The 26,403-nt window shown below is 37.5% G+C and overlaps 1 protein-coding gene across 5 annotated transcripts; it reads right to left on the reverse strand.

The window, feature by feature from the left end:
* Positions 1–1,034: 1,034 nt before the first annotated feature.
* On the reverse strand, positions 1,035–26,040 carry rbbp8 (retinoblastoma binding protein 8). Of its 5 annotated transcripts, none has more exons than XM_018765379.2 (23): positions 25,998–26,040; positions 22,712–22,869; positions 22,185–22,246; positions 20,546–20,612; positions 18,732–18,818; positions 17,328–17,543; positions 15,948–15,990; positions 14,926–15,021; positions 13,031–13,143; positions 12,481–12,553; positions 12,221–12,396; positions 11,518–11,613; positions 10,701–10,774; positions 10,035–10,135; positions 8,786–9,416; positions 7,423–7,546; positions 6,517–6,608; positions 5,578–5,686; positions 4,609–4,749; positions 4,425–4,488; positions 4,242–4,332; positions 1,880–2,021; positions 1,035–1,640 (listed from the first exon to the last, which is right to left on the reverse strand). In XM_018765379.2, exons 6-23 carry the CDS (start codon positions 17,446–17,448, stop codon positions 1,543–1,545), a joined length of 2,385 nt encoding a protein of 794 aa, XP_018620895.2. In that variant the 5' UTR covers positions 17,449–17,543; positions 18,732–18,818; positions 20,546–20,612; positions 22,185–22,246; positions 22,712–22,869; positions 25,998–26,040; the 3' UTR covers positions 1,035–1,542. The 5 variants fall into 5 exon arrangements, with proteins under 5 accessions (XP_018620895.2, XP_018620894.2, XP_018620898.2 ...); XM_018765378.2 differs by having other exon boundaries at positions 22,712–22,872; XM_018765382.2 differs by lacking the exons at positions 22,185–22,246; positions 22,712–22,869 and having other exon boundaries at positions 25,998–26,015.
* Positions 26,041–26,403: the final 363 nt, after the last annotated feature.

Genomic DNA, 26,403 nt, shown 5'->3' on the forward strand with positions numbered 1-26,403 from the left:
ATAAAATAAATCTTGGATATACACAATAATTCAGTAACTTTCAATAACCGCTTGTCCAAATCAGGGTCACAGGAGTCTGGATCTTTATCCAAGAAGCACAGGGTGCAAGGATAATCACACACAGACACACACATCAGTGAACCAGCCACACATTATGGGTAATTCAGCTGAAATGCATGTCTGAAACCTGAACAGCAATGATCCACGCCAAAACCATATGCTGGATCTTAGTAACACCTGAGACATTACTGTGCAGAATGTGGTTGTTTCTTCTCTCACTCGTACAATATCAGATCATCATCTGAACAACTTTAATCTCTGCTGACACCCCTGCTGATGAGTCACAGGAAAGTTATTAAAGCACAATATTTGAAAAGCAAACTGCAGTCGGTATACGGAGGCACTTAATACTTCTCAATTACATTTATGTGATGCTGCCTCATAGCTCCTGGGCTGTTTGGACATTGGTTTGAATCCAGTCCATGTGGAGTTGGCATGTTTGCATGGGTGGTCTGGTTTCCTCCCACACTCCAAATACATGCTTTTAGTTAAATGGTGAGTCTGAACTGCCTGTACTGTGTGTATATGAATATGAGAGGATGTGTATGAGTAACTACCATGAGATGGACTAACATTCCATTAAGGCTGTAGCCTACCTGACGCTGTGCTTTCAGGATAGGAGCAAGACTGCAGCAGCCCTGCCTGCAGAAGCAGTAAAGGAAAGTGAAAGGAGAGCTTTCTCCAAAGTGACATGCAATGATTAATTAGAATTTAAGGGGACTTGCAATGCTACATAAACTCTGCACATTCACTTGTTAAAAGTAAGACACTCAAAGATTCACACTGGGAAATACAATACAGAAATAGTAATGTAAACCAAGTTGGTCATAATTTTCAATGGGAAAAAGACTGCTTCCATTTCTGCTACATATGCCTGACAGTGCCAGTAAGAAATAAAACAAAGAAAAATCAAAACATCTTTTTATTTAAGTTTAAAAAAAGACATCAAGGCATTCCAAGGAATATTTGCAGGAAGTGTTTAATATAATTATTAACTGCAGGAAAACAAAGTGATAATTAAGGCATTTAGAGAACTATCAGCTTCAGAGTTGTTGGAGTCTCAACTGCTGTGCAAAAACATATGGAGAGCAAGTGTGGCTTGTTTTCCATCTTTTAAGTACTAAGGCTTAATTCTTATATTAAAGATAAACAGATTTAGTCATAATACTTCCACAGTTTTAAATTGCAAAGTATTTTTCAGAAGTGTGGCATGCTATGAATAGTGTCTCACTGAGTCGACCCAATATCACAAAGGCATCATCTTACTAGATGACACACTACTGGATAGTTTCAAAAATGGGACATTTCCTTTCCACATGCATAAGACAAGGTAAAAAGGAACAGACTTACATTCATTTCAAGTTAAAAGCAGTGGCATATATCCTAAGGGTCTATTGGTTCACCATATAACCAGGGAAAAAAATAGGAATGGTATAGCCACTTGTTTAAAACTTTATTTTGCCATGTTTCAGCTGTAAACGTTTATGTTGTCTGCTCCTTTCCTTTTGGAGAGAAAATGGCATTGTATGGTCTTCTCCTTCTCACCCGTTGATGTGGCTTGGCATCTTCCTTAATGTACCCTGGACAACAGAACCAGGTCAATTAGCCCATGGAAAATGGGCTAAAACATAAATAGTGCCACAGAGTGCTTTGTTCTTAGACAAATAAGTCCAACTTATTCCCAGCTGGAAGCTAAGCAACACAAAGAGGAGCTCATTAATATCACAGATAATTTAAATTTCTTTAGACTTTTTAAACAGGGAAAAAAGCAGGGAAAGAGGAAAATCTGAATTTGAAAAATGCAATAGTACATAATTACCTCGTTCTACACAGGTCTGTGTAGAAGGGAAGCCCACTTCCCAGAAATTTTCTGGTGTGGAGGGTGGGATGTATCGAAAGCGGTGTCGGGAGCAAGCTGAAAGCTTCTTCTGCCTCTCTTCCTCTGAGAGTCCTGCGTAGTACTGGGACAAAATGCTCAAGGAATAAACTTCAAAATAAATACTTCAGAGGTCATCAGAGACAGAGGCTGTACAACAAAACAAGACACTATGGTCAGAATTTTCACTGCACAGTTATTCCCGAGATCACTCCTTCACCTGTCTGCTTGCGTGTCTCATTCACATAGGATCCTAAACGGAAAGCTTGCCCATTCTCAGTTCTGGCCTGTATGTCAAGGAATGAATCCCCCTCTCCCTTAGAACTGCTGAATCCCTCTCAGCATTCAAGAAAGGTCTTGATTCCTGTTGGCTGCATTTAAAGTCAAAGCAAATTCCCCATCTTTCTGCAAACCTGGAAAGCTATGTTCTCTAATAACTAGCAAATTATTTGCACCTGTTATAGTGCACTAGGGTAAAATTATAATCAGAGTATTAAACTACACATTTATTACAAGTGTACAGTCATTCTACTTCCATAATAGGTTTAGTATGCACTATTATTTCTTTCACTCCACAAAACACATGGAAATTATGCTTCTTCCGTACAAAAACCAAACTTTTTTTTTTATATAAATTTTCCTAACCACTGATTAAGGTAAATATAATTCACAACTGAAATAGTAGATTCAATATTATTTTTTTTTTCCAATTTAGATGAGGCTTTTAGTTAGATTACAGTGTTAGGCATACAGATGGGTATTTTATTTTAGTTGGCAGAATTCTGGGTAAGGTAGCACAGGGGTTAGAGCTGCCGCCTAAAGTGTCCAGGTTTAAATCCAATCTTCTGCTCCATTACCCTTAAGTGAGGTGCTGAGTAAAAATGACACTGTTGTATATATGGGTTAAACACTGAAAGTGGCTTCACACTGAGTTGCTTTGAAGAAAAGTGTCAGCTAAATAATTAAACAAACAAATGTTAAGTAGCCTGCAAAAGGGTAATATAGTAGAAGTCAACAATTTTTTTTAGTAATACTACAAAGAGCCTCAAACAGCACAGCATGCATTTGCAAAGCAACTTAAAAGACACTGGCAATAACTTTATATCAGACACACCTGTGAGCCAAGTTACCAAAAAGTCTCTGTTCAGTATGTACCCTGCCCTGTGGGACAGCTGGTAGTGTAGTGGTTAGAGCTACTGCCTTTGGACCCAAAGGTTGCAGGTTCGATCCCCACTTCTAGCTGTAGTACCCTTGAGCAAAGTACTTACCCTAAACTGCTCCAGTAAAAATTACCCAGCTGTAAAAATGGGTAAATGACTGTAAGCATATAATAATTATGACCTTAACATTGTAAGTCGCTTTGGAGAAAAGCATCAGCTAAATGAATGAATGTCCCACACCCTATGGTTCCTGGATAATCTCAGTCTCCACAACCCTACCCTGGACAGGTAGCTATTGATAATTAATGAATCAATATAATTAAAGACATTAAAAGACAGCATAGAAATCATGACTTTGAAATATTATGGTCATGCATAAGAAACATTTTCATTTATCGTATTTCTTTTGGTTAATGTCTGTTTAATTTTTTCACCAGGTCTATATTTCTTCCATAGGAAATCGTGCCAATCTGACACCCTTACAAAAAGAATTCACTTCATGGGGTGACCTCACAGAATGAATTAACCTCGAGTGAGGGAGTAACCCCTGAGTGAGGGATGTGTGCATAAAATTAAAATATATCATTTAAATTTATTGTACCTGTATCCAAAGTTTCTGCACAGCCTACACTGAGGGATGTTTGTTTTAAGATTTTATTAAATGTGATTTAAGGGTAAAATTTACTTTAAATTTTGGAACAAAACAGGCTACCAACAGCCCTCCAGTCCCAAATGTGTTTGTAAACTGGAGTGAGATTGTATTTCAATGTAGTAGTTAAAGCTGCTGCCTTTGCACCCAAAGGTCACAGGTTTGAATCCTACTTACAGCTGTAGTACCCTTGAGCAAGGTACTTACCCTGAATTGCTCCAGTAAAATTACCAGGGTAAGCATCTTGCTAGAAGGCATCCAACACATTTATGCTACTCCAAAGTGACTTACACTGTTAAGCTGCTTGCAGTGCTAAATGAATAAATGATGATTACTCAACTTCTTGCAAAAATAGAGGGACCTATATAAGGAACTTCAGGCTACAATGTAAACCAGAGCCAGTAAAGTGTTGGTGGTGTGAAAAGTCTGTCAGGGAGGGCAATAAAGACATCTAACACACAAAGACTCAAAATACCAGAGAAACTATGAGACTTACTATTTCACATTCTTTGCATGTATGACCTTTTAGTTTCTTCCTTTCTTCCTTCTTACGTACCACTTCCACATGAGGGAAGGAGGCTTTTCTTCTAGGAAGAAAATCCAAGAACACTTATTGAAATAATCTTACAATGCATGAAAATACAAAGAAGAATGAACTTCAGTAATTCTAATCTCTCACCTGTCACTATTATTTACATGAGACTTAACTTGATTTGGAGGAACTGTGAGTCTTTCATTTGCTGCTGTAACAGAACCAAATAAAATAAATTTAGCCAAAAGTTAAAAATTGAGGAACAGCAGACAATTATCGGCATGACTTCAAAAACTGAGAACAAACGAGAAGCACATGCATGACAGCTTACTGTCCACACACTCTTCCATTTCCTCCTCCTGTTCCTTGTGTTCCAGCTCTAACTCCTCCACCTGAGGGCATGACTCGTACTCTCCATAAGTCATCCTGTCAAAGATGTCAGCAAGGCTGTCATTGGCTTTCTGCCCAACCCCTGCAAGGAAGAAAATGAAAAATATTTTATGATGCATTATGAGTAGCAATTTTTATTGCAAAGAAATTAGGGGAAATTGTTTTTCATACAGCCGCAAATGTACACCCATCCATTCATCACAAAACAGTCCCATACCATGATAAATCTGTACAACGGTTTGTAAAAATATCCTTTTTTTTTTTTTTTTTTTTTAAAAACACAGACTAATAATTCAACAGAATGGCATTTTTTGGCATTTAATTTTACTTCCATATAATTCACACAATTCCAACAGTCCAGAATGCAGTCCATTACATAGATGATTGCTTACAACAGAACTCCCATCCCCAGTTATTGACTCAGAGCAGTCATTTAACTCAAGTTGTATGCTTTGTAGAGTAAAAAGACATAGGCAGTGAAGTCTAATGACAATCATTATAATACCACTCTGAAGAAAAGATTGTGCCAAATTAACAAATGTCATACACTGCTCAACTCTCGGAAGGCATGCAAAATCCAACTTCGCTCCTCATAAACGTAAAGCAATTCCTTAGAAATCAGAAGAGGTGTCAAATGAAACTCCTCGTAAAACTGAATTCTCAATGTTTGCTCTACAACAAATCTATGAAAATAGTGAAGAAAATAGTTTAAAACAAAAAATGTTCTTCAAAATTCATGAACATTTGTAAAATGAGGATAGAGTGTATTTACATACCTATATATATATACATGATACTGGAAATTAATGGTAAGTACCATGCTCAATCAAACTACAGGATGAAGTCCAATTGTGTTCTTCATCTCAATATTATTAACATACCAATAACATACAATAATTATTAACAATACCAAGGCAAGTGCTGTCCATGTTCTGCTTTGTGCTTTTCAGAAGTATGCTGTGGCTGACAAAGGTGCAGTCTGTGTCGACTGTCTCATCTTCAGACGTGGGGGCACCCTGCTGTAGGTTGGGAAAGGGAACCTTAATAGATTCTATTCAGCGTTAAGGTTACCAAAAACATCTAAAAATAGAAAAACTCTACACATTTCCATTATGTGTGGTATTGTCATATCCAAATTATTAGCTTTGCTGTTTGTTGTTCACAGGGGATACTAGACATCTTTAACCCACTTTTGCCAGACATTAAGCCAATAATTGTAATATATCTATCTGTTGACGCATGCAAAACTTTTTTTTTTTTTTTTATATTGCTCCTTGTGCATCCTTTCTCAAACCTATGTAGGTTTCCCTGTTTTTCCTCCTTCGGCACATCTTTTATGCATTTATTTGCATTTATATACAGGTATGTCCATGTTTTTTTTTTTTTTGTTTAACATAGGTATGTGTACACATATGTACACATCTTTGTCGTTTTTAATGCCAATTTTTCCACTTTTTTTGGAAATTAATTCCCCCCCCCATTTTTTATACTTTCTTTTGCCCTCAAAAATAAACTTAAAAAACTGACAAGTTTTATTGAAATTTCACAATTCCCAAAAAAATGTTTCTAATGCAATTTGTTGTATCATTTGCTATATGACACAGCTAATGTTAAAGGGAAGGCAAAATTTACATTTTACACATTTTTGTCTAAGATTTTGGACCCTTTATCTATTCAAACTTTCACATCAATAAGACGAGTGGCATCAAAATACTCGGATGCAAGAAAACTTAAAATGGCTCAATGTGTCACTTAGAACCTTAAGTTTTGCTTATGACACCCTGGGAACTATACCTCCCAGGTAATGAGGGAAAACAAAACACAGAAACAATATAAAGGCATCCACTACCTTTGTCTGAGGTGGGCAGTTAGTCATGTACTGAGAAAGGTTGGCTCCAGGATCCACGCTCCATGTCTGATCAACCATTAAGGACTGCTTGTCTGTGAAAGAACGGGAGCTAAATGACCAATTGTAACTTTTACCTCCTCACAGGATGTTATACACTTTAAGTTATCAGTTTAGAAATTAGACTTGGTTTGGCACAATAGCATGCATCACATACAATTCAGTTTATTTCTCCATCTTGTTTTCCAAAGATCCTAAACTAGTGCCTAGGAATGGACATACAGTCAGTTCTTACTATTTCTGACTACTGGGTAGAGAAGGTTAAGACTGAATAAATTTATATGCTGTTTGACAACCACCTATGGGAAACTAATGCAACACTATAACGCAGCATATCACAAAAACCACATTAACTACATAAGACATCTGAAAAATTATCAATATGTATTTATAAACTAAAAATTATATTACTGTACTGTAGTAAATTACAGAAAATGTTACTTTCCCTTGATTTTCTATCAACTTTAACAAAAGCTGATACTCCTGGTATTCATGGAAAGAAACAGCAGGTACAGATCATAAGGACATGACAAAGACGTTTATTAAGAGAACTCGGAGGAACTTACAATCTCACAAGAGAAGAAGTTTTATTCTAGTGACAGGAGAAAATAAATAACTAACTCATACTTTCAAATTAAAGCTAATCAGTGGTTTTTCTCCTGGATTCTGTTCAGTCTCTTCTGCCTTCAGTACAACTGTAGGAAAGTTAAACAGAACAGCTTTTCAAAAAATAAAAAAGCTGCTCCCCTTAGGATTACTAATTTAAAAAATAAAAAAAGGTTCTCACTGGTATGCTCATGCTCCTGGCTTAGCCTGTATATATACACCCCCGTAATGGCAATACTGTACCATCCAGCTCATGTGGAGGAGTATTCTTCATTCTTGAACAGAATTTGGACTGCAACACCACGGCGGTCTCGGAGTCCTTCTTCGTGCGCAACTTCTTCCTGACTGGCTCCTGGATTTCCGGGACCTACAGAGTCAATGTTATTTCATCAAGAAAATCATACAATACAAATCATCCCCCTTTAAAAGCTCTGCATGTAAAGACATTTGTACCTCAACTTACAGACAACTGGAACAAGAAGTATATTCATAACTCAAATTGGTCTGTCGCCTCCCCCGCCCAAAAAAAAAAAAAAAAACAATCACTGCAAGACTTACTTTCATAAATAGCTCATCAAATTCAGGATGTCAATATATCCTCCTATATTAGAATCAAACCTGTGGATAGGACTCCAGTTTATTCTCTTTTAAAAAGATTAAGCAACATTAAAGTCTAGTTTTAAATGACCGAAAATAAAAATGTTATCTTCACAACCTCCTTTTCAGCATGTTTGGTTTTATACATACAAGACAGTACCGTTTTCCTCCTGCATATCAGGTGGCACAAGGGGATGAAACAGTGAAGTAGAAAAAGGACAGCGAGTTGAGGTGAAAAGAGGATCATATGAGGAGTAAGTAGTTAGTGTTTTGCCTTAAAATTCCAAATGCATGTCTCATTTTCCACTGAGACGACGACAAAACCAGCCACAAGAAAGCATTCAACAGATGAACATGTCAGAATCAGGTAATTTTATTAGTCTTCAGTCAAAAAGTGCATATACCTACATTTATTTACTAAGAAGTTTCTGTAAAAGTCTTGGCTATAGCTATAATAAATATATCTAGTCTAAAACTGGTCTGTGAAACTGCCCCTTCCTCTCTTCCCCCTACAGGACAATCTGAAATTCTATTCTCAGTGTAGAAAGGCGGCAAGGGAAAATGCAGGCCACAGTTCGCTGTGAAACATAAAATTTAGAAAACAATGTTGATGAAAATTCTATTAAAATATATGGACTTGGAAATGAAAAAAAATGTAATTCAGATGCTCATAATTAAGTACAACTGTACATAAAATTAAAGTCTGAATATGCTATAATTATGTTAAACTTATGAAGTCCTAAACAGCTGAGTATGGCTTATTGAGCGTAGATTAATTATTACCATGATTTAGTGATTAGCTCATTAGTCTGAATTTCTCCTCAGAATAAGAAAGTGATATTAAAATTGAACAAGCTAAATAAAATGAGAGAAACTAACTAGTTTCTTCTATTCTTGACAGAATATACAACAAAACAAAAGTGATCCGTGCATATATACGGAACCTCAGAATAATATTAATGGAACTAAATTCTATTGAAACTGATCATAAAAGCCCAGTACATCTTACCAGTACATCAAAAAGCTGCTGGGTGATGGTCTTAGCACGAGGTGGAGTGGAGGGCATCTTAAATGATGGCGAATGTTTGCTCTGCTTTGAAGAACTGTGGCAGCCATCTTTCAGATTGGGGTCTTCTTGATAGTCAGATGGCTCGCTGCCATTGTAGACCTTCAACACCGATAGCAAAGACTTTTCTTGGCCTTTCTCCACCACAGTAGCCTGCTTCATCTTGTCCTTAGACAGAGCCCCAGGCTTCTCTATTAGACTGATGCCTGGCAAGTGGTCCGACAAATCAAGAGGTTTGTCAACCAAGTCATTGATTTCACCGTTCTTGGAATCCATTCTGTTTTTACAGACAAAGCCATTTTTGGTGACAGTCTGGTCCTGGCCCAGAGGTCCTTGAAGCTTCTCATTGTTCTGCAAGCACAGCCTGCTTAAAAGGCTGATTTTGAAAGGTGAAGTATGTGAAATGACCTCTGCCCGGAGGTGTTCCAAATTGTTAGGGTTAATATCTTGCAGAACAGAAGGTGAACCATTTATTTTGGATTCTTGAAGTTTCACTAAATTCAAAGACCTTGAAGTTTTCAAGTGTTGTGAACATTCTAGGTTGCTGGAAGAATCTGGAGACGTTGAGAAATGCCTGCAATCACATTAACAAATACAAAATTAAATTTAAAGACTTTTTACAATATTCAAAATCTCCTGAGAACTAGTGCTGTCCTGTTCTACGCATGCTGTTCCTCACCACCTTACCGCTAAACTAAATATGATTCAGCTGTCTCCTGATTTCATTTAGAATTTCACCTTCATTGACATCAGTGAATTGAGTGATACGAGATATGATTGTGCTGTAAAGAAAGCCAAAAAGGCCAACATACACAAATGTCTCATAGGAACAAAGCTTTCTGTGCTAATGCTGTAGAAAGTGAGGAAAAAAATAATTCTTGTTACAACATCAACAGAAAGTTAAGAAAGTTCACATCATCTAGGACAATGGACATATGATTAATCTGTTGAGTGTGATGTTTAAGTATAGCAATGTTTAGCACTCAGCTTCAGATGAGTATTGAATCAATTGTTTTAATTAATGAAGTCATAGAATATCCAACATAGTATTTCAGATGCCAAAAAGGGTAACAAACTAAAACCTTAAGGACATAGTGCAAATATTTTTATTATGAATTCAAAAATACATTTATATTAACACATTTTAAAACATACACAGTAACATTTAAGTATGCAATAACTGTGAAGATACCTGGAACTTCTTTCATTTCCCTTCATGGAGCCAGTCTTTTGAATAGCATTGTCCTCAATAAGCTCTGATGTAGTTACAGAGTCCAGCACACTCTGGGATTCCTACATCAGCAGGACACGACATGTGAAACTCTGTTCAAAAGTACTTTAAAAAAATAAGGTTCTGGACTGAAAGCATATCATTCATCATATTTAAGAAGTTAAGAAAATGTTACACTGAAGGATGCTTATTTCAATTGCTTTCCTTTATTTAAAAAAAAAAAAAAAAAAAAAAAAAAAAAAAAAAAAAACTCCAGCAGCAAATGCCTTGGAAAGTGTTGAAAGTTTTAGATACTAGCAACAAGTGTCTATGAATATTTTTACAACAATGAAATACACCACAGCGGTAAAATGAAGCACCATGTAGATTAGAATGTAAAACAAAACCCTGTTTCAGGTCAGCTCAATACTATATTTCACCCATAGAGCAGAAAATGGAGACTGTTATGAATAGGAATGCAGCAAGGTGTTTTGTCATTAAATACAATTTAACATACGCCTAGCTATCTCTGTATAATTTGACTGAAACAATTTAGGTGAAGAACCTCTGAGTACCACCTCATGGGACTTGGAACATCAGCCTTCATATTACATACCTACATCCCTACCACGCCACCTGGTAACCTACCTCCTCAGGGAGATCTAGTCCACAAGTCTCAGCAACTACTGACATACCAGGCCTTCCAAATTTTCCGTGTACTTCTGAAAGACACCAATTTCCCCTATCACATGTCAACTATAACCCGTTTATCATAATACACATAATACTCATATATTGCCCTCAATCACCCAGGTTTTAAAAAAAAAAAAAAAAAAGTCTGAGGGACTACAACTGCTAGTACTTCTCTACAAAATCCCACAATTGTTTGTCAGATGGTGGCCTACTAACTGGGCAGCAATAGAAGAAAAATTAAAGCTCAAAATGTCATGTTTTAATCCGCATTCAAAAGAGAAATCTTTGCATTGTACACATTCTGATGAAGGCACTTAAGGCAAAACGTGTGAATATTAAATGCATTTTTTACTACATTTGAGTGATGGAGGCAAGAAGCATGACCTCAGTCTTGTCAGTTCAGATGTGCAAAGTATTGAGCCTGCAGTGATTTAATATCAGCAATGCAGTTAGAGAATTGAGACATCTACTTCAAAGTCAGGTATGGGTGAATGTAGAGTTCAATGACTGCTTGTCCTGAGTGGGTCACATCGGGAGCCGAACCATTTAAACAGAATATTTGAAATTCCAAAAAGTTTACACATAAAAATTTATCATGTAATTGTAATTAAGTTATAACTTTATGTAACATCATATAATGGTAAAACATTTTAAAAGCATATATCAAAAAAGGTTCACAGTCAATTCTTTAACCTAACACTTGGTGGTGTGTAGACCCTGCACATTTCAAAATACACTTAAAGCTGAAGTTAGAAATAAGAACGGTTCTTACTCGTGCGCAGGGATTCATCCATCTCGCACGTTTCTGGCACAAGTACACTTTTGTCATGACCAGTCACGGTTTCTGTATAATCACCCTCCCTATGTTCTGTGGTAAGAAAAGTAGAAAGAAAGAAAGAAAGAAAGAAAGAAAGAAAGAAAAAAAAAAAAAAAAAAAAAAAAAAAAAACAGCTGAGTATTCAGCAATGTTCACTCAATAAAATGTCTAAGTTTACATTTACATCTGGCTCTTAGTAATAATCCCTTTGCTCAGTGGTCAGGCCAAGGAATGAATATTTCATTATTCCCCCATTTTACTCAGATTTATTTATTCACTCTTTTTCATGTTTTTAATCGCTTGATCAACATTTGTTTCGATGACAATAACTGAATTCAAAAACATTACTCTGCTACATAAAGGGGTGAATGTGGATAGTTTGGTATAGTATATGTGGTGCTGTACAAACATGTGAGCTAAATACTAGTTAACTGAAAATGTTGCCACCTAAAAAATAAACATTGTAATTAATTATATATTATTCATTTTATAATTATAATGGTAGTAAAAATACCAATGACTGCAATAAAACAAAAAATGTGTTTAAAATTTCATTAACAAACACAAAACGAATAAGGTCTACACTTCAAGGTCTTGCATCTGCTCATGACCCTATCCAGGATGTTGTATCATCATATGTTCACAAATGCAAACTCACCTTCAATAAGAATGGACATCTGGGACACCAGTCCAGGATTCTCTGCATAGCGGACATGCCGACCATCCTTCCTACGTCTCATTTTGTTGACTAAGGGCATGGATGCCTGGCGCACTGGGGAGTCTGGTATTATGCCCTCCTCAGCGTCAGGGATCGTGACCCTGACCTTCCGAGACCTATGAGGGGTTTTAGGGAAAGAGTTTTGGATTAAGGGACATTGATCGGGATGCCAGCGAGCAGATGACAGAATCCACACTCACTCTGAGGTGCGCAGGTGTTCCAGTTCCTGGTTCAACTTCTTGTTCTCATCCTGGAGACTGTTCTTCTCATTCACTGACAGAAGAAGCAACATCCGTATGAAGGTAAAGCAAAGACAGTTCATAAGACAAATATATAATGCTCTACTCAAATGAGGCGTATGATTTAACACCTTATTTCAGATGTGTGCTCAGAAATACAAATTTGTGGATAATGTTTTCCATAGAAATAAACTTAAATTTTAAAAAAAACCCAACAACTGAGGTTAATAGTTAACAGGTGATAAATTTTTTTTTTTAATCTTATTTCTCCATTGAGTGGTTTAGCATAAAAAAAAACTATGTATACATACATATTATAAAACAGAAAGACAGTAGTTCTTTCAGTACAAGACATCACGTGTAACTTAAGTATGATTGTCTACAATTTTAAAGGTCTGCGTTACACTGTAATTTACACAACAAATAAATGTGAACTAAAGTTCTTACAGCACAGTCCACATCACCAAAACAAAACATGAAGTACTTGGCCATGTAGCATCTGAGGACTCACTGAGTTCAGTGATGAGCCGCAGGTTCTGTTGCCGCACTTTCTCAAACTCCACTTGCTTCTTCTTCATATGCTCCTCGGTAACTGCACAACGATCACACAGCCCAGCTCTCAGTCTAGAAAAGGAAGCAAAACTACATGCTTTCTGTGCTTTTCTCTTTCTGTGACTTTATTATGGCATTTCGATCACAATTGTCTGGAAAGCATTATATGTATAATTACAGCGGATACAAAAGTGCAATTATCAGGCGTTTGCTATTGTAGTAAAATTTGTGTGCATTAACCCTTATTTGGCTGATGTCTGTCTAAAACCACTTGCAGCATTTGTACAATAAAGAGCTAACAATTACTATATATACCCATTTACACAGCACAAAATTTTTACTGGAGTAACTGACTGTACGTGTCTTAGTAGTGTAAGAGTTTAAAGGCTCAAAGTTTCAGCCTCCTCTATGCTACCCAAACAAATGAGGACACTGCCTCCTCATTTTGACTGTTATATTTTCAAATAGAGTTGTCCTCTGTCTGAAGTATGCATACAACCATTAGCAATACAATCACTTCAGGAAAAAATAGAAACCGTGGGACCTGAGAAATTCAACTCACTTCTCCAGTGTTCACTGCTCATGACTGGTGTTTGAGCATTTCTGTGATCAATAACAAGATTATGAGGGTGGCACATGTTTGAAATAAATTGGTAAACTAGCACTGAATAGGAGTTTGTGGAGAGAAAATTTTATTTTCATATATATCATATTTTCATTTTAAATTAGATTTAATTTTAATGTAGTTAAATGTCTTGTACAACACTTTTTTCCACATCACACAAAAAAAAAAAGAACTAAGGACATCTATATTCTATATTACATCTATATTATAAGCTTTTATTAACTCTAGATAATAAAGTAATCTGAAAGTGGTCAGGAGCTGAAGAACATTGACATCTTTATAGGATGAATCAGTTAACAACAAACTGAGTCAGAGTTTGGTAAAATGCAGAAATTTATCACCATAAATTAAGAAGTTTCAATTTTCACTTAATTTTATGTTACTGAAAAATAAAAGCATTACACTGTGAAGAACTAGCATCATGCCCAGGGTGTACCCAGCCTCATATTCTATTCTTCTGAGATATCCTGTGATCCATCGCAACTCTACACTGGACAAATGGATGCTAACGCTACACTTTCTTCAGCATAATCTAGAGGGAGATCTGATGATATATGAAGCTTTTATTGATTTTGAGTCTGTGGTAAAACTGACATTGGAGTTTTGAATAATTCTTCTCAATAATGTCGATAAATTGAGGAGGCAGTGTATATATACACAAACAGGCTTAAGCCACTTAACCCAAGCAGGGTCACAGCGAGCTGGAGTCTAACCTGGCAACACAGGACATAAGGCTGGAGGGGGGAGGGGACACACCCAGGACAGAACACCAGTCCGTCACAAGGCACCCCAAGCGGGACTCGAACCCCAGACCTACTGGAGAGCAGGACCCAGTTAAGCCTGCTGCGCCACCGCACCCCCTGCCAGTGTATACATTCTGTGGATTTTAACATAAATTTACCTAATTCATAGTATATATATTACAGTTACTATAGTTACAGTTTTTTTTTTATTTTTACTTTTTTGCAACATACTATGAGCTTCCTGAGGGGGCGTGATGGTGCAGCAGGTTTGGCCAGGGCTCGCTGTGTGGCGGGTCTGGGGTTCGAGTCCTGCCTGGGATGCCCTGCGGCCTTGCGCCCTGTGTTGCCAAGTAGGGCTCCGGTTCGCCTCGAGCCCACTCAGGACAAGCGGTTATGGACATTGTGTGTGCGTATGAACTTCCCAAATACTGGACACCTCAGCAATAAGAGCATTGTCAGACTGCAAAGCACTAAGGTAACACACACCTGTCCTCCAGAACTTTGACATTCTCTTGCAAGACTTTCTGATGCTCCCGCAGCTGCTGATTTTTGCTGTAGAACTCCTCCAGCCGCTGGGCATCCCTGAAGAGGAGGGTGGAAAGAGACACTCATAAAAAATATTTTATAACAAGTACTTAAGGAAACTAGGAAAATACTGGTTGGAATATAATGATTTGAATATAGTAATTACAATATTAGCCACTTATGAGACACTCAAGAGCAGTGTTTGATAGCTTGGCTCCTGGCCACAAAGGTAGCGATGGTCTGTGACCTGCAATAATTAAAATCATTTCCTGCTTTCTTCAGCAAGAACAACACACTGAAAGAGGTCTTTGTAAGCCCAGGTATCAGCTCTGACATATGAAACCTAGTGCAGCAGAGGGTCAAAGGGGAAAACCTACATGTTTAAGCTTATTATATCTTCAATGACATACTTGTATATTGAGTGCAAGAAATAATAATTAAGATCTATGGAATGACATGTTAGATGTCATAGAAGAGGCTCATATCAAGCAAAAAAATTAAAATATTAAATAAGGGACCGCAAGGAATCAAAGCAAAACTTAAAATATCTTAACTTGTATAAAATGTTCACTTTCATGAAAAACAAGGCAAAAATTAAAACAACAGACAAGTTACGGTGAAGAGTCAACTAAAATACTTGGGAGACAGTTTCAAGATCCATTCAGACAGGGGCATTCAGGTCTAAACAGTTGACAAGGATAACCCTGGATATATTAATTAAATTCTATGGAGATTCAAATCCATCTGGTCCTGTCTCATGCACAAAACAATGTGTAAGTATCATCAAAGCAAAAATTAAGGAGAACTGCACAGCTTTAATGAAACCTAGCAATTTAGAGAAAATGATGGTTTGCATTTAAATGTAAACAATGTGACAAAGTAAAACAAAAATCTACAGAAATAACAATAAAAAATCTATTCACACTTTAAAAGTAGTACTGGCAGGGCGTGGATGTTTGAGAAAGAAAACACATTGTACTTACAAACATCGCTCCTTTTTAAGCTTGTTTATTTTACCTTGCAGACCTAAACAAACAGGTTTATGGAAAAAATTACCCAGCAGAACAGTAGAGTAATGCAATTTCCCCCTAAATGGTTAATGCTTTCACTAACTACTTCCTCTTATGATCATTTTTTTCTATGTTCTATTGCAGACTCTAGATATTACTTGGTTGTATAAAATCTATGATGATGTAAAGTTCACACATGAAAAAAATTACAAAAGTGTACAGTAAGTGGTACTCTTGCACCTTTGGTGTAGACCAGGAGATACATGTACTGACAATACAGTTCACAGCAGAGTTTATACTCACCCAAATCATGTACAGAGAGAATGACTCACAATGATTTTTTTTTTTTTTTTACCATTTCATTTGCTAAAATCATTCATTTGTATTTTATCACTATAGATAAGATCAATTATTAGTTTGAAATACTTAGGGCCAGTCTATATAAAGAAATGATCTAACCTTTTTGCAACTCAAAAAAGATGAACTTTGATTAATATAAATCCATAAAGAGTAACTCTCAAAAAGGCTGCAAATAAGAATGTGACAAGGCAAGTGCTGCTGAATCATGGGAAAAAAAAGATGAACATAGCTCCCTGCTGAAATTCTCTTTTCATGGAAAGAAACTGCTTTTCATCACAAGCAGCATATCAGCACCTGTGAGAGACCGCTGTCCTGGCGGGGAGGCCACATCTGAATTGTAACCAAATAAGAGAGGAGAGGAAAAAATGTTCTCTTTTCATCAAATCAATTAGACAGCTACAATTAAACCCCCCAATAAAGTGCACTTTAATCCAGGTCCACACCCATATGGAGGAACGGGCAAGGAAGGAACAATGCCCTGCCTGTGCTTGCAGGTACTCCAGGTTGGAAGTGTAGCAACCTGAGCCCAGGTGAGGGTTAGGCAGCCTGGGCAACTGTGTCGCAGCATGTAACTTTATCAGACCCTGGCAAAGATGTACAGAACAGAGGCCAACTGTGAAAAAGGCATTTTTTTCATAGGATGGAAAAGACCAATGGCATCTCTTTTACTGATTAAATACAGAAATGTGTATAGTTCACAATTGTACTGTGCGTTTCAGTACAACCAAAAATTTAAAAAGTGCAAGTGTACGCTCAGCAGTTTCAGACTGAGATTTAATCAACGCTATAACGTCTGTTTTCACATCAACCAAGAAGTCAGTGGGGGGGGGGGGGGGGGGGACGACCAAAACATTACTTTCCACGTATTACCAGTTAGCTTAATTCCTGAAATTAAATGTAACGACTTTAGTGAAAGAATTCATCTCAGAACAAAATTTTGCAATTGTAACTTTGTCTGGTGTGATAAACATCTGCAGGATGGACAGAACATACTTTGCACCTCGTCGTCGTGACACTCCTTCAACCGCATCCACAGTTCTTTGAAGAGATCACAGGGTACTTCTGGGGCCATTCCTGAACCAGGGCTTCCAATATTGACTGCTGAGCTGTTCATCCTCTTCCAGCTGTTTTTTTTTTTTTTTTAAATCTATTTCACATGGCTGGAAAGCTGCTGCTGGTCAAACAACCCTCAGACCTATATAAAAGCAACTGCAGAGACAAATGTTCACACCACACAATTTCAACACTAAAAATGAGAACAAAATGTTCGATGCAACATACAACAAAGAGCAAAAAATTTAAGTTAAATCAGATATGGTCTGTATGAATTTAATATGAAATATACACAGACAGCCACCCACCTATATGTCTGCAGAAATCCACATAGATAGCATTTCCACACATCTTTTAATTTGCTCCACTACATTTTTCCTTTCAAATCCTCATAAATGTGCTTTGTGACTGTCTGAACCCACAGTACACAGACACCAGTTGTCTTCATTCCCTTCTAGAATTCTACTAGTCAAACTTGTTGATACTCCTAGATATTGAAACATATTTTTCTTTGGAAGGATGCCAGTCTGTTTTCTACAATTGACAGCCATACAAAAGTGATGCTGGGTTGCAGTGCAATAGGATGAAACACGTGATGGAAGGAGAAGAGTGTGACAGCGATGTTCGAAGGAAGGTGTCTGCAGGGATGGCTTTCAATTCACAAATCTGTCATTTATGATTAATATGGAACTAAAACCTGACCTAAAAGGTAAAAGTGGCCAGATCCTGCAATAATTTTTTCTAAAACCTTTTGCCCCACTATCTCCGAAGACTATGATGATTAAATATAAAAAAATAATAATAAAAAAAGGCCAGAATAACTTAACTTCTATGCCTGATGAAGCTTGAATGGAAAACTCCTGATATCTGAACTCATATCTTGACAAGAGTGATTTACTAGCATGAATCCCAGAACCACAAAAGCTGTAACAAATCTTACTTGTACACTTAATATTAAGTACTTGAGATATGTATTTGCCAATTTTTGGTTATTGCTCAACACTGCAGCCAAGATTATGGATGCACACTAGGTAAGCTTCTAGGTGAAGAATCATGTTTACAACAAAAGTCGTGACGAAGCTTGCCTTCAATCCTTTCTTTTCTAATACTGGTACAACTGAGAGAATTTAACAACTGTTTACCAGGTGGATCCGTGGATTCTGGGAATTTGATTTTTCCACATTATTTCTGCCTTGAAAGTCATATTTAAATGGCAAAAACTAATTTAAAAAGTTGCATACAATGATTATGATAATCATTTGCTTTTTCAAGCTATTTAAAAAAAAAAAAAAAACCCCAGCACAATCCCAAAGCAAACATGAGCCACAAATCACCCCTACTCACCCTGCTAGGAGAAGCTCTTGATTTAACTCAGTCTATTTCCAAGTGGTAGAGATGCTACTTGAGCTGACAGAACAGTCCCATGGAACCCTGGGTAGGAGACACACAGGATGAGCTGACTTGCAAGAGTACAACTCCCAGAATAAGCAACTTGTTTCTCCCAGCACACGGTATATAATGTGCAAAGGATAACCTAATATGCCTTTCATCTAACTGGCTGGGCAGGTTTTTACATTCCCTGGGACCTGGGATCATACCAGAATTTGCTGGCATAGGGTGCTGGTAAGACCGGTTTTCTGATCAAACAAAAACCGGTCCTGCGAGTGTGCTTCAAATGCAGGGACGGGAAAAGAAGGCAGACGTGTATCAGCTTGGCAATTACGGGCCGGGCCCAAAAGAAGCACCTAACGCACACACACCTGGCACCAAGATGCAGAAGAAAGAAATGATGTAGCCTGCAGGCTAGTAAAAACACGCATCACTCCCCGGCACACTCCCACCCACCTCCAACAAGACTGATACAAATGTGTTCCTAAACACAGAATTTTATGGAGATCCCAAATGCTTGCGCGATTTACAAACATGTTCCAGAGTTAGAGGTTATAAGCACTGGACTAAATTATTGTCACACTCAATTCAGTTTTCTCATATGGGTATCTTTTTAGGCATTTTTTTTTGACGCAGCATTGCCATTCCACTAATTCTGACCCATCTCCGTAAACAAATGTCTCTCAGAAATTTTGACAGTTGGTCAAGATCTGTTGCTAGAGGAATATGTAAATGCACATCTGCACTGGTTCCGAACAAGCGACCTAAACTGTAGCGCTCGAGGACATAAATTTACACAATGACAGGGCGTGTTGAAACAGACTGAGGAGCAAGTCATCTCCCAGCAGGTAAGAGAGATGAAAAAACTCAGACTGAAACTTCCAAACTACATTCAGCAACAGGCAATATGCCAAGTGAAAAGATAATGGCTGTATTTAAAAATGATTTCCATAAGAGTAGTGCTACTGAAGAAAATATTACGCTGCTTTAAATCGAAACAGACAATACATGGCAGTAAATACAAATATGAAAGGCAATATTCTAAGGTTTTAAAAAGCTGAACTGCGATGACCAAAAACATCAAATTTAAGTAAATGAACTGAATAATGCTTCATTAACCAGTATAACAAACTGGATTCATTCTCATAGCTCAGTAAAAGTTTCACTATCAATACACTAACCTGAATAGAATGTCATGTCACAAGGAAAAAACGATGTGTGTTTGGTTCCTTTAACTGCTTGGTATACTGAGATATTAGTATGCAGTGCAGTTTTGCCTAAACATGCAAGGGAAAATTTTTTGGTTTGGGTGCTGCTGGAAAGTATGTGAATCCCTCGTGTCCCTTAGTTTGACCAGGAAATGCTTATTTAATGAGAATCAGTGTCACTCATGTGACAAAATGTATTTAATGACCAACTCCATATGTTACTTTAGGGGAAATCATGTATGTAGCAGAACCACACATGTACTGGAGGTGTAAAAATAAGTGAACTCCAAGTTACATTTATTAAAACAAGTAGGCAAGTAACATCAGGGGTGTAAACCAATCATTTGTTCATTTTAAGATCTAAGGTTTACATTTTACATGTTTAATATTATATACAACAACCATCCCTAAAGGGTTCACATACTTTCAAGCAGCACTGCACCTCCACAATAAAGGTACAGCAGCAGACTCCCAAATGAAGCCCCAGCAAAAGCTTAGTTTCCATCCTTGTATACAAAGAAAGATGCATCTGTGATAAAATGTGGATACTTGAAACTCAACTGATGATAAGGGACAGATGGACAATGTGAGGCAGTCTTCCAGAACACAGCCATCATATTCTCACCTCCTATGGTGACAAGGAAAACCACAGAAGTTGCAATTATGCAGAAGACACACTTCATCAAAACACAAGCTCAACAGAAACTACAAAGAAACGTACAAAATGACCTTTTAGTAAGTGGTTAAAATTATGAAGTGCGTACCTTCACTTAACTGTGTTTGAAGAACAAAAAGTTACATCTCAATTTTACAAGGGTTTTTTCAGTATGCAGGAGGTATAATTAAAATGAGCTCATAACTGGTTCTGGGTACACAGATTTAGTGAAAACATAACTTTAAAACATAAATGATTCTAAGAATTAATTTCACACTTAAGAACTACACAAACATTAACATAATAGTTTTCCCCAAACATTTCCTTAAACAACTCCTAGAAGGAGAACAAATTGGGGAACATTTGTTTCAGAAACATAAATCAAGTATGCCAATGCAAAGGTATAATGAAGCTACAATAATTTAACAACTTCATAACTAATATGTACTGCATTTTTCCTAACCCTAATAAATATGCAATCTTCAAAGAAGGGAAAAACTGAGTCATGAACAAACATGCTGTCAGGGACAGACAAGCTCAAAAAATGCCTCTATATCATTTACAACTAAAAGCAGGCCTGTAATTGTGGCTAAGGTGTGCCTAATATAAGTTTACACAGTGCATGCTTAAATCAAATTTAAAAAAGGGAAAACCCAGTGTCTTGTGAAAGCGTTACACCTCGCAAAAAATGTTGAGGCAAAAGTATAAATTATATTATCCAAATGTCCCCTTACGTAGAAAACATCATGTATTTTTCTGAAAATATGCAACTTGTACTCTTAAGCAAAACAAATTTTAAAAAACCTCCCAAAACTCCTTGTCTCAGCTGATCTACTGAGACATTACTTGCTGGGAAGTCAATGCTGTTACTAAATAAGCAATGGGATAATTCAAACTTTGCATTCTTTAATTAAAAAAAAAACAGCAGTAATAATCACTGTAATTTCTAATCCAAAATATGTACCAAAATGTCTGATTTTATTATTCCATTAACACATTAATGGAGAACCCATAAGAGCACAGAGGTTGAAATTCCCTTGAGGCTGGGCAAACTTACACTTTCACTTTTATTTAATTTTACCCTCAGGTAGTGTAAAAAATATACATAACCACATTGACCAAGATGGGGATGATGATTATTATTTTTTTAAATAAAGATTTCTTGTAAAGCTATGACTGACTACTACCCCCCTGCCACTTAAATTACTGACAATAAACCACACCAGAGAGCCTACAACAATGCATATAGAATTAAAGAGTTGCAGTAATAAAAGCAGGACTCATCTCCCTTTTCAGCATGCTCTGACTTGCATTAAAACTTTTTAAAAGCTACTAAGTCCCCCGTTAATTTCCTTGTAAAAACAGTAGGTCTAAAATGAGACCAAAAAGCTGTATAACATGAATTATCGCCATGTTTCAAATGATGAATGTGCTGCTGCAGTTCTGCACCCTTAAGCAAGGTACTCACTCCAAAATGATTCGGCAAGAATATCCTGTGGAAGAAATGGGTAAATTATAAACTTAACATTTGTACATTTCACTTACTCAGTGACTACTGAAAAATGTTTAACGTAAAGCAGGGTCTCCAGGGTGGTCCAGAACTGGTCCTGAAAGCACAGGGCACGAGGGATTTTAAACTCTGGGTGGGATGCAAGTCCACTGCAGAGTGGCCAAGCACACAAATAAATTTACAAACTGCAGGGCAGTTTACAGTCAACTGTTAAGCTGAACACATCTTGGGATGATGGGGAGAAACTGGAGAACAAAACCTAAGCAACTGCAGGGAGAACATAGCAATTCACACAGCGCGAAACATGCAAACTAAACAACCATGAGTTGGATTCAAACCCACAGCCACCAAGCACCCCAGGAGCTGCAAGGCACCGGCTCACCAGTCAGCACCTCACTTCAACATTTGAGTCTCCAGAATATGAGGTCATACGACTCAAAGTACATAATGAAGCATTGACCAAAGGTGGCAATAGGTGGTACAGTACCAAGTACAATTATGAGTAACCTTGTTTTCGAAAAGCTAGCAAAGTCTTTAGTGTCTGGACTGTGGGTGAGATCACCTGGCACTGCTGTGATAGCAGGTGTGATACGGGTGGTGTGCACTACACTCCTGGGCACTCTGCACTGGGCCTCATCATGTAAGCCTGGGGTCAGGATCTGTGCCTTGCTCTCAAAGTGCCGTATCAGCCTCTCCCTTGTGTATGGAGCAAGTTGTGACCTGCTGCCAGACAGACAAAGTTCACTTAGCTTCAGCATGCAACGAAAGAGCGTGGCAGTGTGTGCACATGTACCGCAAGGCTCCTTGAAAAAGATTGCCCAATCCTTACACTCTTTAGTCACTTTCTTTAAACCACAGTAAAACTTAAGGAATTTAACCATACAAATTGATTCTGCCCTAAAGCTGCCCAAAATACAATATTGTCAGGAGACTGTGCTCCAGAAGTTTCTTTGTATGAGTAATATAGTCTGTGAATACCAAGATTAAAAATAATAATGTGGGTCATTAGGTTTTCTTCTGTGATTGTTTGAAGCGAAGTGAAAAAGTGTTTTTAGAAACCAACTTACACATTTATGTTACTTAGCATTAACATTTTCCTGCAGTAAGAATAAGTAAGAAATGGTTGCTAACAATTTGTATGACAACCTTCGAAAAACTAAAAAAACTGTTAATGAAGCTGTAAATAAAGGGAGTAACTAAAAAAAAATTTAAAAATGGCATAATTTCTTCCAGTTTCTATCATTTATAGTTATACCATATACACACACAGAGTGTATATATAAATATATGTATATACATTCACCCAGAGGAATATACACACACACACACACAGATACATGTATATAAAACATAAACAGCGGAAAATAAGAGCCACTACGATTCCATAAAACAATTCAATTGTGCGATCTGAACAAGTGCAAACTGGAAGGGTACATGAGGTGCATGAGCTAAGGTATCAGGAGACAAGCCTGTACCGGCAATACACATTCCATAGCGCCAAGCATCATCCTTAACGTTTCCTGGTGGCAACTCATGGATAACATCTGCAGTCTTTTCAAAGAATATAAGGTGTTGTTTTCGCCCCCCCCCCCCCCCCCTCGCTGTTTTTCCATCATTATTTAAAAATGAAAAAAACTTTCAACAAGCAGCAGATACAAAACATTACAGTAGGTAGGGTGTGGGGACTGCCCATCATTTTGTTATGTTGTGCAAGAATGACCGCACAACATAAAAACATGCAGACTCAAATAATTGAAGGCTTTCTGCCAAGACCACCATCTGGTGTTAGGCACTACAGTGGTGGCACACGCTTAAATAAATTCTAGGTTATTTTTTTTTATGCAGCTTCTTCTACATGGTGAACAAATACCCTGAATTGCTGCAGTAAAATTATCCAGCTGTATAAATGGGTAAATACTTTCAAGTACCTTAACATTGTAGGTTGCTTTGGAGAAAAGCATCAACTAAATGTAACTCTAGTTTTAGGACTTGTGAAAATCTGATCATGTTTTAGGTCGTATTTCTGCAGAAAGAAAATTCTAATAGGTTCAAGCACTACTGTACTACAGTAGTCTATAGCTATGAGTCTTCTGTGTGAAGTAAGGAGCCCAGAAAATCCAGGGCCCTTGTACTCCGTTAATCTTCAGACAGAAGTCACTACAGAAGTATGGCGCCACTCTCTGGGATCCTTGCAGACATTTACATTTATTCATTTAGCAGAAGCTTTTCTCCACAGCAATGTACATCTCATAGAAAATACAGTGTGTACATGACATTAACAGAGAGAGACTTGGGTGCAGATGCGTAATCATAAAGTACAGTTACTTTCCACCACATGAACCAATGAACATCAGAAGTAGATGTATAAAGGTTTATCCAATAATTCATAATTACATTCCTAATTACATAATTATTTTTTAATTAAATACAAATAGCTGCGTGAAAGTTTATCCGTTGGTCAACAGGTATGATCTCAAAGTTATAAAGCATGAACATTTACAAATTACATGAACTTAGATCACTGGCGAACTGAGTCTTGAAAAGGTGAGTTTTAAGACCCTTCTTAAATGTGGATAGAGATTCAGCAGTTCTGAGTGAGGGAGGGAGGGAGGTAGTTAGTTCCACCAGATTGGAGCCAGAACCTTCGTTCCTTTCCTTCAGGACCTTTCATGCACATGTAAACAGAGTTATTCTAATCAGGGCACACAAAGTTACACATTCTGCCAACATTTATTTTAGAGAAACTTCCAGCAAAGCCAGTGTGGGTCTTTGTCAGACACAGGCCTAGTTTGGATCCTCCCCACACTACAGAAAGCCTTGTAGCATTACTCCTTTAGATTACTCTAAACAAAAAATATTTTATATATACTTTCAGCAGGCAAGGAGGCGCAGTGGCACAGCGGGTTTGGTCTGTGCCTGCTCTCTGGTGGGTCTGGGGTTTGAGTCCCACTTGGGGTGCCCTGCGATGGACTGGCATCCCATCCTGGGTGTGTTCCCTCCCCCTCCAGCCCTACACCCTGTGTTGCCAGGTTAGGCTATGGTTCCCTGCAACCCCATATGGGACAAGCGGTTCAGACAATGTGTGTACATATACATCTTTGAAATATTGGTTATGAATTCAAACTCCAAGTCCATTTTTCATAATGTTACCATTATTTCCTTTTTTTGCGTTCAGTTTACATTATTCTCTTATGTAATGTTTGATTTGTGCAATAACTCCGGTCTCTTACCGGGTTCCGACCCAACCCAAGTTGAGAGAAACAGTTTCAGACAGTCACAGTGTGTGTACTTTCAGCAGTGTCCCTTAAACTTATGTGGTTCTTAAATTTAAAAACGAATACCTCCCAGCCTTGCTTGTCACACAAGTACATTTGATTTGAGCCCAGTTCAGCTGGCTGTGTGGTCTTCAAATTGAAAGTTTCAGCACTGATCGGAATTTTCATACTAATCCCCCCTGCCCTGGATCACTCAGACTGTGACAAAACAGTCTCTCTTTATAATATGAATGTATGTGTGTGTGTGTATATATATATATATATATATATATATATATATATATATATAATATATATAAAAAATATAATATAAATTACAAAGACAGACACACACTTTTCTAAACAAAATGTAGACAGACCAGACCGTCACTCACTCAATCAGTTCTGTTCATTCGAATTCAGCGCAAATAATCTTAGAATTTGCCGAAGGAGCACGTAACAAACTTTTACCAAAGCTCATGACATTAGCATCGCAGTCCGCTAGACGGCTTTCTGTCCACATAATCAGAAATGAAAAAAATAAACAGGGCGACGTGCAGCAATGTTTTTAAAACACATCAACTTTGAATTTACCTCAGGCTTCTTCTTACGTACTCCTTTCGGTTTTCCCGCTCTGTGGTGCATTGTGGGAAAAGTCCGAACAACTTCCATGTTTCCTCTTAAAGTTACAGCGTAAAGGTCCGTGTGGAAACCATAGCTATACATCGATAGGTCCTACATGGTGGTTACGTCGCAAAGGCAACGCCGGCTGCATATTGGAAAAAATGAGTTACGCTTGTAAACACAAGGCTTGGATGCGTGCACTTAACCTCTCTCCTTAAAAGTTTTCAATCTGGGGCATTTTCTCAACCGATTTCCATGAAATTTAGCTTATTTTAAAGCTAAATATATTGTCTATCCGTTGGTCTAGCTAGACATGTAATATCAATTAGACAAAACCTGAGCGATGGCAGGAAGGTTACTGATGTACATGCAGAAT

Source organism: Scleropages formosus, chromosome 5, assembly GCF_900964775.1.
Source record: "Scleropages formosus chromosome 5, fSclFor1.1, whole genome shotgun sequence".
Classification (NCBI taxonomy): Eukaryota; Metazoa; Chordata; class Actinopteri; order Osteoglossiformes; family Osteoglossidae; genus Scleropages; species Scleropages formosus.